Below are 14,071 nucleotides of genomic sequence, written 5' to 3'. Positions count from 1 at the left end.
GTGCAGGGTATAATATAGTCGGCCCCGCCCGACTTTAGACTTTCCTTACTTGTTTATTAAGTAATTTTACTTTTTAACTTTTTACTTTACCTTTAACTTTTGTGCTTACGACAATATGTATATTTTAGTAAACATTACATTTTGTAAACTAGTGTACATTAGTTTTATTATTTTTCATATACTTTTTTCTTAACAAAGTTGGTTATTGGAAACAAGAAAGTTCGAGACGCAATTGAATTTGCATAATAAATATGCGCGATTCGGAACAGGATCGACTATTCAAATGGCAACAAATGTAACCAGCAAGTTGCCATATCCGATCTGCTGTTTATCATCCACAACAGCGACAGATATTAAAATCGATAACGTCATAAACTCACCTGATGATGGGGGTTGTTGTCGAGTTGTTATTGAGAAACAAGAAAAACAAATTCCAATAATTTTCGTCTCCTACGAGAAAATAGTAACCTTCAATTTCTCAACGCAAAAAAATTGTACACAGTACAGCAACAAAAAGTGGCACATATTCTGAAACGAACCCCCGAAGAACGAGCCCCCATTTTTTGTTGCCGATAAAAAAAATTTAAACAGCACAATAACATGTTTACTATTTGACTATACAATTAAAAAAAAAAAAAAAGAATTATAACTCATGGAAATGAACCCCATCTGGACAAGACAAACAAAATCTACGTTTGCAGAGGAATAGCTAAAATAAACCGGTGTACAAAATTATAATGACTCACCTGTTTTGAATTTTTTATTCTGAATGGGATGGAAAAGTACCTTGGGATTGAAAAGTAAAGACGCATTTTATTCTTTCGTGTATGCAGCAGGAGTAGGTTTTGTTTTTGAGTGTTGTATTCGAAGAATCTTCTTTGGAATTTTTTGTCTAAATTATTGATAAAAAAATGTGGAAAAGGAAAGCTCCGAAGCAGAGACTGTAAAGAGAAGGAAAAAATTATATATATATATATATTTTTTTTTTACTTTTTCATAATTATAAAAAGGAGACTTTTTATAATTTTGAAAAAGTGCAAGAATTAAGTTATCGACTTTTTAAAATTTTCAAAAAGTCAATTTTCGACTTTAGCGATTAGTGAAAAATAGACGTTCAACATTCTAATTGCACTGAATGAAGGATACTCTTTTTTGAGGAACGAAACTTTAGATAAACCTAGTTTTCTTTTGACTCTAAAAAATTTTCTTTGCATGGCTTTTTATAAAATGGGTTTATTGGCTCTTAACCCTTGTGCACTCCTTGGATAAGTGCCGCTTCCGCGTGCGGATTGTTATATCGGATTATGGAAATATTTTATTTTTATTATTATCTTCTAAAAACATAAATTCGTCCCTGTAATGGATAAATAAAAGTTTCAGAAAAAAATATCCAATAACTTAAGGTGAGTACTGAGTTTGAGTTTTGCCGCCAAAGTGAAAACTAAATCTGTAAAAAAGGCATAAAATTATGCATATTTGTTGCAAATTTTTTATTATAACTTGGTGAGGAATAGCCCAAAGCAAATTTTCACAAAATTTGTATTCCTTAAAATGGATTATTAAAGAAAAGTAATCGTGAAATAATTACGATTTTAGCGGCTAAACTCGAACTCGAAGGAATAAAAATTACGTTTTAAAATCAAAGTTGGGTCAAATTGACCCAAAGAGTGCACAAGGTTTAAAGAAAATAGAGTCGGAGAGTTGGTTGGTGAATACGGCGGATATGCAGATGTAAAACGGACCGTCTTAAAAAAAAAAATAATGTTCTGTATTCAAGTAGTTGGACAATCTTCTATATTTCTTGTGAATTTTAAGTGTGATTTGTCAAGGAAAGGTATCCTTCTCCTCAACATACCGGAAAATTAAGTTCTTTACTAAAAAGAAGTGCGGCCTGTGAAAAAATCATAAAATTATGTACCGAGTTCCCATTTACGGACAACCCTCTACTTTCAATTTTCAAAATATCGGACTAATGGGTTCCCTTCTCGCGACCTTCGCTCCACTCCGACCTGATATCGGACTATCACGTACCCTATATTATTTTTCACAAACTACCCAACGGTCCCTATAGATTCTATCGAAGTAGTTTATTTCACTATTCCCCTTCCCCAACCAGATATCAAAAAATCTTGTATTAATTTAATCACCTCCTCCCACGTTCCCTGTAAATTTCAAGTAGATCGGATAAGGTTAAATTTTGTTCTATTGTTTTAAAGGGACGTCAATTTCGTTTTAAAGGGACGTCAATTTCTCCGTTACAATATCGACAAACACCGAAGTGAGTAGCACCTGAAAATTCCAAGAAAATCTAGAAACTTTCCTTCAAGTGTGGGGCAAGGAAGGTTCAGGTTAAGGTTAAGTCCAATTTTCAAAAAGCAGGGCAAGGGGCGGCCCTTCTTCCGTCCAAATATAACAAAATGAGGTATCCAATGTCAATTTCATAACCTCTCCCCACGTCCTCTGTAAATTTCAAGTAACTTGGAAAAGTTTAATTGTTTCTCTGAGCCACCGTAGTGCAATGGTTAGCATGCCCGCCTTGCATACACAAGGTCGTGGGTTCGATTCCTGCTACGACCGAACACCAAAAAGTTTTTCAGCAGTGGATTATCCCATCTCAGTAATGCTGGTGACATTTCTCAGGGTTTCAAAGCTTCTCTAAGTGGTTTCACTCGAATGTGGAAAGCCGTTCGGACTCGGCTATAAAAAGGAGGTCCCTTGTCATTGAGTTTAACATGGAATCGGGCAGCACTCAGTGATAAGAGAGAAGTTCACCAATGTGGTATCACAATGGACTGAATAGTCTAAGTGAGCCTGATACATCGGGCTGCCACATAACCTAACCTTCTCTGTATGTTCTTAAGAGAAGCGTCAATACTTTTTTATTTTTCCCCGACCAAATATTAAAAAATTAGGAACCTGATATAAATTTCATAACCTCCCCCATTTTTTCCGTAAAATTTCAGTTGGAGGACTTTAGTTTTGTTTTCACTGTACTTTAAAAAAGTCGGGCAAAGGGAAGGTCTCCCTCCCCGACCAAATATCGAAAAATAAAGTAGCCGTTCTTTGTCTAGACGCCCCCTTCAACCTTCCCTGAAATTTTCAAGTAAATCGGATAATTTTGTTCCAAGTTGCAAAAAGTCGGGCAAGTGGGAGGTCCCCCTTCCCGTACGCCATATTAATTTCATAACCTCACCGCATGTTCTCTGTAAATCTCAAATAATTTAGAGAATTTTATTTTTTTCACTGTACTTTAAAAAAAAAAAGTCGGACAACGGGGAGGTCCCCCTCCGCGACCAAATATAGAAAAATAAAGAAGCGGATCATTGTCTAGATACCAACCCCAACCTTCAATAAACATTTCAAGCAAATCGGTCAACTTTGGTCCAATTTTCAAAAAATTCTTTTTAGGGGGTTGTTTCATTCTTTTTTCCACTTTCTACTATACCTTTCTACTACTATACTATAGGTTTATTTTATGGTTCCTGTCTGCAAATACAACGTATTGCAGAAAAAAATCAGCTGTTTAAATGTTTCGATCAGAAATTCCAAAAAGTTTTCTCACGTGTGAGTCAAACAACTAACTTTTTGAGAGGTGTGAAGAATGTGTGCTGTGTGGTGTACAGTGCAGTGAGACTCAGAACAGGCATGAATAAAAACGATGCAGAGTATAAAAAAAAATATTTGATAAAAAAATTGCCGCTGGTGAGATTTGAACCTGTGTTCTTCATTTATTCATTCATACTAATAAAGAACCTCTCAAGAAGCAGTTAGAATGTTATGACTTGGTGTCATATTACGATCATATCACACATATTTTATTTGACGTTTCGGCACTTCGTGTTAAATGGCGTTCTGCTGTAGACGCGAAAAATTTTTCAAATTTAAAAATTAGAATATAAAAGTGCAATAAAAAATATTGATAAAAATAAAAAGTGAAATTGGTGAAAAAAATAGTTTTTTAGTTTTTTTTTTTAATTTCTTCATTCAGATGAACATTCAAGGCACAACTTCTAAAGCAATGCAAAGGATCCGTAAACGAAGTATTTCCGTCTTATGACAAGCCCATGTAAAATTAATTGTAGATGATCCAAGTTTGCACTACTTCTGCATCACAAGTTGAGGATCCAAACTCCTTTTTTTGAAGCTCTTTTCTTGTTGGGCAGTGTGTGAGAGCTCGATGTGTGAGAGCTCGCATTATCGTGGTGATGAGTGATCCATATTTGGCGGTTGGTTTTCTTGATTTCTTGGAAGAAACTGGTAAACAAATGGTTGTGTACAACTAAGAATTAACTGTTCGGATTTGTTCTAGCGGTGCGATAGCTACATATCCGATTTTTTTCGAAAAACAGGCTATCATTTGCTTGGAAGTGTTTCGTGCGCCAGCAACTTTTGTTGGAAGTGGCTCATCTTGAAACACACATTCAAATGGCTGCTGTTTACCTTCGGGCTCATTCGCGGTTCATCTTCTGTCACGATCTCATAAACGTGTTTCGAAACACCGCGCTCGTATTTTTGGGGCATTTCTTTCGACCAATCGACACTAGCCTTTTGTTTAGCGATTTACAAATTGTGTGGGATTCAATGCGAACAAAAAAAAATTTTTTGACTTTCAAAGGTTCATGCAATATTGAATGTATGCTGGTCCCACTAAAGCCTAAGGATGTCGCAATCTCACAATGAGTCATATGACGATCTTGCAATATCAGTTGGCGCACAGCATCAATGATTTTCGGATATATTGGACGAAAATCGTCTTTGAGTGAACTACGACCTCGGTTGAATTCACCGTACCATCGATTGCTAGACAAAATTTTAGGGCAACAATATGAATTAAGTTCATCGATGCACTGTTGATGAGTTAATCCAAGTCGAAAGTTGTACAAAAAAAATTGGACGAAAATGTTCACGATTTAAATCCATTTTTTTGGGCGAGATGAATCTATTAAGTTGCTGTAAACAACACCAATAGCGCTCGTACATCAAAACGTCCTGAGTACGTATAACCTCAAAAATGTCAAGGTTTACGATAGAGCTGTCCGCTGTCAAATTGCGACACTACACAGAAACAATTAAAATTTTAATTGATTCAACAAACTTTTTAATTGAAAAGGAAAAACAATCACAAAAAATAATAGTATCAATTAATTTTTTGATGGGATCAATTAATTTTTCAATTGACTTTCAATTAATTTTTTAATTGATACTATCATTTCTGTGATTAAAGACATTTCAATTTAAAATTAATTTCGTGATTGAAAGCGAAAAATATTTTTTGTGTGTAGTGTTGAATTTTGTTTATTTTTTTAATTACATACAAAAAAAAATATTTTTTGTCTTCAATCATAAAATTAATGGATTCAATTAATTTTTAATTGAAATGTCTTCAATCACAGCAATGATAGCATCAATTAAAAATTTAATTGAAAGCCTATTAAAAAATTAATTGATCCAATTAAAAAAATAATTGATACTATCATTTTAGTGACTGAATTTTATTTCAATTAAAAAATTTGTTGAATCAATTAAAATTTTAATTGAATATTTTTTAAGACTCAATTAATAGTTTAATTGGAAAAATGTTCGTGACATTTTTTTCTGTGTAGCCGATTTTGGTAATAATCAATAGTCGATTTGCCTAGATTTTCAAAAAATATCAAAATTCTATTATTATTCTAGAGGATACACAGAAGTCGACTTTTGAATACACAGTATTCAAACATTAAAAAAATTATACGTGTTCTCATTAAACCAAAAACAATAATAATTTTATTATTATAATACAATATATACACAATCCTAAATATTAAGTTATAAACTATACATAGCATGAAATACTTTTTAATACTTATTATTCTTAAAATAATAATATGCAATTTAAATTAAGTAAATCAATATTCGAAAAGAAAAATTTTAATTATATTCTTTCGAATATACAAAAATGTTAATTTTGACATTCATAGAATTAAAGGTAGACTTACATACCACGCGTTAGTCTGTGCTTTAATGGAAGAGTTAATTGTTGCTTTGTCAGACATTCCAACGAAGCTCGTCCTTTCACTTAAGGAGAAAAAAAAAATTTCCACCAACCTACGGAAGTTTAACGCTTGGTATGTAATTCCACCTTAATAATGAGACATCATATTTGTAAAATATTTATGGGAATGTTTAATATAATAAATAGAAAACACAAAACAATAATATTAACACATACACAAACAATTAAATAAAATTATTCTCACATATACTACAAATCCCCATATACCGGACGGCACAACTATGGACAATGACAACATATAGATTGGACGATCTAGGTTTATTTTCTTTTGAACATATTGCTCAAACGTCTTTTATTTATGGGTGGGGTATTCTGAAATAATACAAAAATAATAATATAGGTTAATTAATTATGTCCAGTTAATGAATATGTACTAATTATGTGCTTTATAAACGACTTTCCATGTTTACAAAATTAATAATGGCTTCGGTAGTAAAATAGTAGTGCATTAATCTTGATGTTTTGGTAGTTTTCTATAGAAATAAATTTTTGATCAAATATTCTATAGAAAAAATTTCTTGACATCTTCAACAAAAAAAAAACAAGATTTTTTTAATTTGCTAAAGAAATAAAATTTTGAGGAAATTTTCTATAGAAATAAAATTTTGACAAAATTTTCTATAGAAATAAAATTTTGACAAAATTTTCTATAGAAATAAAATGTTGACTAAATTTTCTATAGAAATAAAATTTTGATAAAATTTTCTATATAAATAAAATTTTGACAAAATTTTCTATATAAATAAAATTTTGACAAAATTTTCTATAGATATAAATTTTTGGCAAAATTTTCTATTGATATAAAATTTTGACAATATTTTCTATAGAAATAAAATTTTGAAATAATTTTCTATAGAAATAAAATATTGACAAAATTTTCTATAGAAATAAAATTTTGACAAAATTTTCTATAGAAATGAAATATTGACAAAATTTTCTATAGAAATAAAATTTTGACAAAATTTTCAATAGAAATAAAATTTTGACAAAATTTTCTATAGAAATAAAATTTTGACAAAATTTTCTATAGAAATAAAATTTTGACAAAATTTGCTATAGAAAAAACATTTTTATAAAATTTTCTACAGAAATAAAATTGTAACAAAATTTTCTATAGAAATAAAATTTTGACAAAATTTTCTATAAAAATAAAATGTTAACAAAATTTTCTATAGAAATAAAATGTTGACAAAATTTTCTATAAAAATAAAATTTTAACAAAATTTTCTATAGAAATAAAATTTTGACAAAATTTTCTATGGAAATAAAATTTTGACTAAATTTTCAATAGAAATAAAATTTTAACAAAAATTTCTATAGAAATAAAATTTTGAAAAAAATTTCTATAGAAATAAAATTTTGAAAAAAATTTCTATAGAAATAAAATTTTGACAAAATTTTCTATAGAAATAAAATGTGGACAAAATTTTCTATAAAAATAAAATTTTAACAAAATTTTCTATAGAAATAAAATTTTGACAAAATTTTCTATGGAAATAAAATTTTGACTAAATTTTCTATAGAAATAAAATTTTAACAAAAATTTCTATAGAAATACAATTTTGAAAACAATTTCTATAGAATTAAAATTTTGACAAAATTTTCTATAGATATAAAATTTTGACAAAATTTTCTATTAAAATAAAATTTTGAGAAAATTTTCTATTAAAATAAAATTTTGAGAAAATTTTCTATAAAAATAAAATTTTGAGGAAATTTTCTATAGAAATAAAATTTTGACAAAATTTTGAAAAAATTTTCTATAAAAAAAAAATTTGACAAAATTTTCTCTAGAAATAAAATTTTGACAAAATTTTCTTTAGAAATAAAATTTTGAGAAAATTTTCTATAAAAATAAAATTTTGACAAAATTTTCTATAGAAAAAAAAAATTGACAAAATTTTCTTTAGAAATAAAATTTTGACAAAATTTTCTTTAGAAATAAAATTTTAACAAAAATTTCTATAGAAATAAAATTATGAAAAAATTTTCTATAGAAATAAAATTTTGACAAAATTTTCTATAGCTATAAAATTTTGACAAAATTTTCTATTAAAATAAAATTTTGAGAAAATTTTCTATAGAAATAAAATATTGACAAAATTTTCTATAGAAATAAAATCTTGACAAAATTTTCTTGGAAATAAAATTTTGACAAAATTTTCTATAGAAATAAAATTTTGACAAAATTTTCTATAGAAATAAAATTTTGACAAAATTTGCTATAGAAAAAACATTTATATAAAATTTTATACAGAAATAAAATTTTAACAAAATTTTTTATAGAAATAAAATTTTGACAAAATTTTCTATAAAAATAAAATGTTAACAAAATTTTCTATAAAAATAAAATGTTGACAAAATTTTCTATAAAAATAAAATTTTAACAAAATTTTCTATAGAAATAAAATTTTGACAAAATTTTCTATGGAAATAAAATTTTGACTAAATTTTCTATAGAAGTAAAATTTTAACAAAAATTTCTATAGAAATAAAATTTTGAAAAAAATTTCTATAGAAATAAAATTTTGAAAAAAATTTCTATAGAAATAAAATTTTGACAAAATTTTCTATAGAAATAAAATGTTGACAAAATTTTCTATAAAAATAAAATTTTAACAAAATTTTCTATAAAAATAAAATTTTAACAAAATTTTCTATAGAAATAAAATTTTGACTAAATTTTCTATAGAAATAAAATTTTAACAAAAATTTCTATAGAAATAAAATTATGAAAAAAATTTCTATAGAAATAAAATTTTGACAAAATTTTCTTTAGCTATAAAATTTTGACAAAATTTTCTATTAAAATAAAATTTTGAGAAAATTTTCTATTAAAATAAAATTTTGAGGAAATTTTCTATAGAAATAAAATTTTGACAAAATTTTCTATAGAAATAAAATTTTGACAAAATTTTCTATAGAAATAAAATTTTAACAAAATTTTATATAGAAATAAAATTTTCAATAGAAATAAAATTTTGACAAAATTTTCTATAGAAATAAAATTTTGACAACATTTTCTATAGAAATAAAATTTTGACAAAATTTTCTATAAAAATAAAATTTTCTATGAAAATAAAATATTGACAAAATTTTCTTTAGAAATAAAATTTTGACAATTTTTTATAAAAATAAAATTTTGACAAAATTTTCTATAGAAATAAAATTTTTATAAAATTTTCTATAGAAATAAAATTTGACAAAATTTTCTATAGAAATAAAATTTTGACAAAATTTTCTATAGAAATAAAATTTTGAAAAAATTTTCTATAGAAATAAAATTTTGAGAAAAATTTCTATAAAAATAAAATTTTGACAAAATTTGTAAATATTAAAATGCATTTAAAGACATTAGCTTTATCCTTTATGCTTGTAATTTACTTATAAGTATAAATATGAAATAAATAAATAAATAAATAAAGACATTAAAAATAAAACAGCTTCCGATATTCCCCGAAATATTCCTCGAAAGCAATCGTTTACGGTAACACATTATTTCCAAGTATACGGTATTGCTGGGAGTAATGAAACATAAGCTTTTCGTAACGAGTTTTTCACCTCAATCCTAGCGTAATCCTTGCGTAATCCTAGAATCCTAGAAGTTTGTTTTCTAGGATTCTAGGATTACGCAAGGATTACGCAACTGTTATTTCCGATTTTAATAACATCCCACATATTGAGATATTGGAATGAAACAAATTTTGTAATTTTTTTTAACATTTTCTTAGATCTTTTCACATTAACAAATAGACATATGCGATAATGACAATTCGTACATAAACAATTTTGGTTATGAACTAAATCCATAATTCCTGTATACAACTTAGTTAAGAGGTATAGAATATTACGTAGTCTTCCGTATAGTCCGGTATACAACATATTTAAGGGGTATAGAATATTACATAATCTTGATTTTGAATTTAAATGACGCCATATACAATGTGCTTATAAATCCAATAATGTAAAAAATTTCATTTTTTAAACTTGATAATAAATCATGACAATACAAAATGTATTCCATATTGAGAATATTTGGAAGGATCAGTTTCAAAAAACATTTTTAGAATATAAAACTAGATCGATTTGCACAAATTCGATTTAATATAATATAATAAGAAAACTTTCCATCTGAAAAATTATGAAATTGAAAATTGAAATAAATTTAAATTTAGTATAAAAAAAAATTGAAATTTTGAAGTTATTCACTCATAATTTGTTAGCCAAATAACGAACAAATTCACAACGAAAAAATAAATAATAAAAAAATAATAATAAGTAATTTGGAAAACTCATTATTTTTGGTAACCAGTTTTTCGCCTCAACTATTTACCCACACAGAAAAAAAATATTAGCAAAATTTTTCCAATTAAAATTTTAATTGATTTTTAAAAAAAATATTCAATTAAAAATTTAATTGTTTCAATAAAATTTTTAATTGAAATAAAAATCAATTACAAAATTTAATTGTATAGATTAATTTTTTATTTGGAACAATTAGTTTATTAATTGACTTTGGTGATTGATACTATCATTTCTGTGATTGGAGACATTTTAATTAAAAATTAATTGGATCAATTAATTTCGTGATTGAAGACAAAACATATTTTTTCTTCGCAGTTTTGTTTCAGGGTTAAAGCAACTGCTTCGCCAAAAGATTCAATTTTAAGATTTCAATATAACATCTAATATTGAGATATTGAAATGAAACAAATTTTGTATTTTTTTCTAACATTTTCTTAGATCTTTTCACATTAACAAATAAACATATGCGATTATGACAATTACATAAAAATAAAATTTGGTTATGAACTAAATCCATAATTCCAGTATACAACTTAGTTAAGCGTCTTAATTTTGAATTTAAACGACAACATACATAGTGTACTTATAAATCTAATAATGTAAATCATTTTACCTTTGAGATAATAATAATTGATAATAAATCACAATAATACAAAATGTATTCCATATTGAGAATATTTCGAAAGATCAGTTTCAAAACATTTAGAGATCGATTTGTATAAATTCAATATAATAAGTGAAAATAAGTAAATTTCCATCGAAAAATTTAAATTTAGCAAATAGCGAGCTCACTCACAGCGAAACAAAAAAAAAAAAAAAACAAACCGAGTTATTTGGGAAACGCATGGTTCGTATAGGATAACTTTATATCGTAATGAAACTAATAAAGTTAGTATATTGCAATGCGATTTCAAAAAATTGATACAACCATATTCAAAATTTCTATTCAAATAAGCGTTATATAGTTAATACTTGTTTCAGTGGCCGTGTACCTTTTGCGCCCATTTCTTCAATGCTTAGCATAAAATGACAAGAATAGACCCAATAATGTTGTAAACGAGGCCAATACCGCAAAACTCACTATTAAACGTGCTGAACTATCCATTTGTTTCCACATGCGTGCCAAGTCAGCTACTGTAATTGTTTGATTTGCAATCAAAATGACATCATTCGCCGACATGGAATCGGAAGATAAATTTGAATTTTTATTCTTGACATAAATCGAAGATTTGCGTACATAGGTAGTGTTGATATTGGGTAAACGTCTATTATAGATTACAGTACCGCCGTAAATAATACGTGATAAATTTCCAGGATTACTGCTGGGTGAGAATTGATTTGGTTGTGATGGTGATGGCGGTGGTGGTGGTGGTGATGACATCCCCAATACATCATATTCCACATGCTGATCTTGGGGAAAATCAACTATTGCCTCAGTTCGATGATGATGATGATGATGTTGGGAAATACTATTGGAACTTGACGAGGTCAATATATCTTTTGTTGGATTTTGTGATGTTGTATAACAACTGCTACCACTAACATTAAACTCTATCCGTTTAATTTCAAAGGGAGCATTAGATTCAGTTTCCATAACAAGTTTCTCAAAGTGTTGTGAACTACCATTGGATAAATAAGAGTATTTTTCGCTCGATTCTTGTTTCACTGCCTTGCTTATATATCTATCGAATTCCTCTAATTGTAAAGAGGTAACAAGTTCCTTTTTGATTTTTATATCTTTGGTTATATTGCCTCCAAACTCTTCAATTTCATCTTTATCAACTTCGCCATCGGAATCATAATCACAGACATTATAGGGATACAAATTTATAGCTTCCTTGGTATCGAATGTTTCAGAGGTACATAGAAAAGATGAATCTTCCGTTTCTTCTTCATCCAAATCTGCTGGGGTAATAATTGTCATTTCTTCTGGATTGTATGGCGCCGCCTTATAATTGTTATTGGCTATATCGTAGGTTAGATTTGCTATCACAGTCTTTTGCTGTTTTGGCGTTTCCACCACATTTTTCGACAGTAACCTGAAATCTCGCCCTTTATTGAATTCATCTAGACGTTGTTTGCGGGCTTTATAACGATATTGATCATGTTGTAAACCCCTATGGGTGTTACGATGCTTTACAAAGATACCTCCCTTAAGATTTAACGAAGGCCTGGCATTTCTCTCCTTTTGGGGTTTCTTCGTTAGACGCTTTTGTAGTATTACGGTTTTATTGACAATGCCACCAGATGTTGTCGTAGCAGAAGAGCTTATGGTTTGCCTTCGACTCTTATCTTTGGGGGTATTGGAGTATGCCGAAGTTGTAGTCTCTCCACTTGTAGGTGTACAAATTTCTTGCATACGTCTTGAGAGACGTCGCCCATAAATGGACGAATTGCGACGTTTGTGTTTTAGACCAGCCGCTATGGCTTCTAACCGTTTTGCGGTCTGTTTGCGACATGGTGCCTTTGGAGGCTCTTGATAGGGCAAACTTGTAACTGGTGTCTCAATGATACTTACATCTGGTGGAGTTATTTTCTTTTCAATTTTAATTGGTTTTTGCTCTAACGACAAAGGAGAAGGTGATGGCGAAGAGGTTAACAACTGATCTAATAAACGTCGATGATCATAATGTACTTTACTCTTACGTGGAGTTGATGTACAGCCTACCCCTACTAATAAACGTCGATTAATGGCTTTTAATTGAGGAGGATGGCTTTGTTTGCTTTGTTTTAAAGTATTGATGTTAATATTTTGCTTGATAGCTGGTTTCTTTGGGAGCATAAAATAAGAGCATAAAAATCGTTGATTTAATTTGGGTGATCAATTCAATTTTGAACACATGGACAAGACAAACATATTAACTTTTGTAGTAAAAAGACATCGACAAAATCTACAACATCCACAAACAAACTTTCAACTTGGAGAAAATATAAAGTTAGGTGACTGCCTTTGGTACAGACACACTGAGACTAACAAATACGTAGCAACACAATACAAACATTGCATATAGTTTTCCAATTAAAATTGTAAATAAATTTGAAAACCATCCAAGGCTTTGAATTGCTTAAAGAAATGCAAAAAAAAAAATAATAAAGAAGTTAATTGGATCAATTGTTCAAAACAAAAATCAGTCACATAAAATAATCGGGTCAATAAAATTTTTAATTGGATCAATTAATTGTTTAATTAATGTCGATTCTTGATATTATCATTTCCGTGATTGAATCAATATCCAAAACTAATGTCTGTTGAAATTGTGATTGAATCCATTTCACCTGTGCATTCAACAAAATATGAGAAAAGTGCAATCTTCTGTCTATCTGACGTTGCTGAGAGGAACGCCCCAAACATCATTAAAGCGATTGTCCGATTCCCAGTGGAGACCAGAGACGGTCTGTATCAAGCTATTTTAGGTTTGCGACTGTTGTAAAGTTGTAAACGTCACATACGCGTCGTAAATGTAAGAAAAGTAGCAAACGTCACAAACTCAAACTACTTCAGTCCCTTCAGCTAGACATCAAATGATATCCAAGATGATAATATGTGCGAAGAAATTTTGAATTCTCAAGAATGTTCAAAAAGTTATTAACGGGTTTAAAAAGCTATAGAATAGAGTTATTTCAATTGGAGATTCCAAGCCGAAATTACAATGTACTACTTGACGGTGCTGTAAACGTGACGGTCGGTATTCGCTTATCCTTTCTTTCCAA

The 14,071-nt window shown here is 28.3% G+C and overlaps 1 protein-coding gene across 3 annotated transcripts in view; it reads right to left on the bottom strand.

The window, feature by feature from the left end:
* Positions 1-5,743: 5,743 nt before the first annotated feature.
* Positions 5,744-14,071, bottom strand: part of mud (mushroom body defect) — a 42,122-nt gene continuing 33,794 nt past the window's right edge. For 2 of the 3 annotated variants that reach the window (XM_075299932.1, XM_075299931.1), the window contains one exon: positions 9,758-13,130. In XM_075299932.1, coding sequence (XP_075156047.1) covers positions 11,370-13,130 — 1,761 coding nt within the window. In that variant the 3' untranslated portion in view covers positions 9,758-11,369. Of the gene's footprint in view, positions 6,368-9,757; positions 13,131-14,071 lie in introns of those variants that run through there. The other variant, XM_075299933.1, reaches the window with a different exon arrangement.

Source organism: Haematobia irritans, chromosome 3, assembly GCF_050003625.1.
Source record: "Haematobia irritans isolate KBUSLIRL chromosome 3, ASM5000362v1, whole genome shotgun sequence".
Lineage (NCBI taxonomy): Eukaryota > Metazoa > Arthropoda > Insecta > Diptera > Muscidae > Haematobia > Haematobia irritans.
This window is presented reverse-complemented; position numbering and strand designations above follow the sequence as displayed.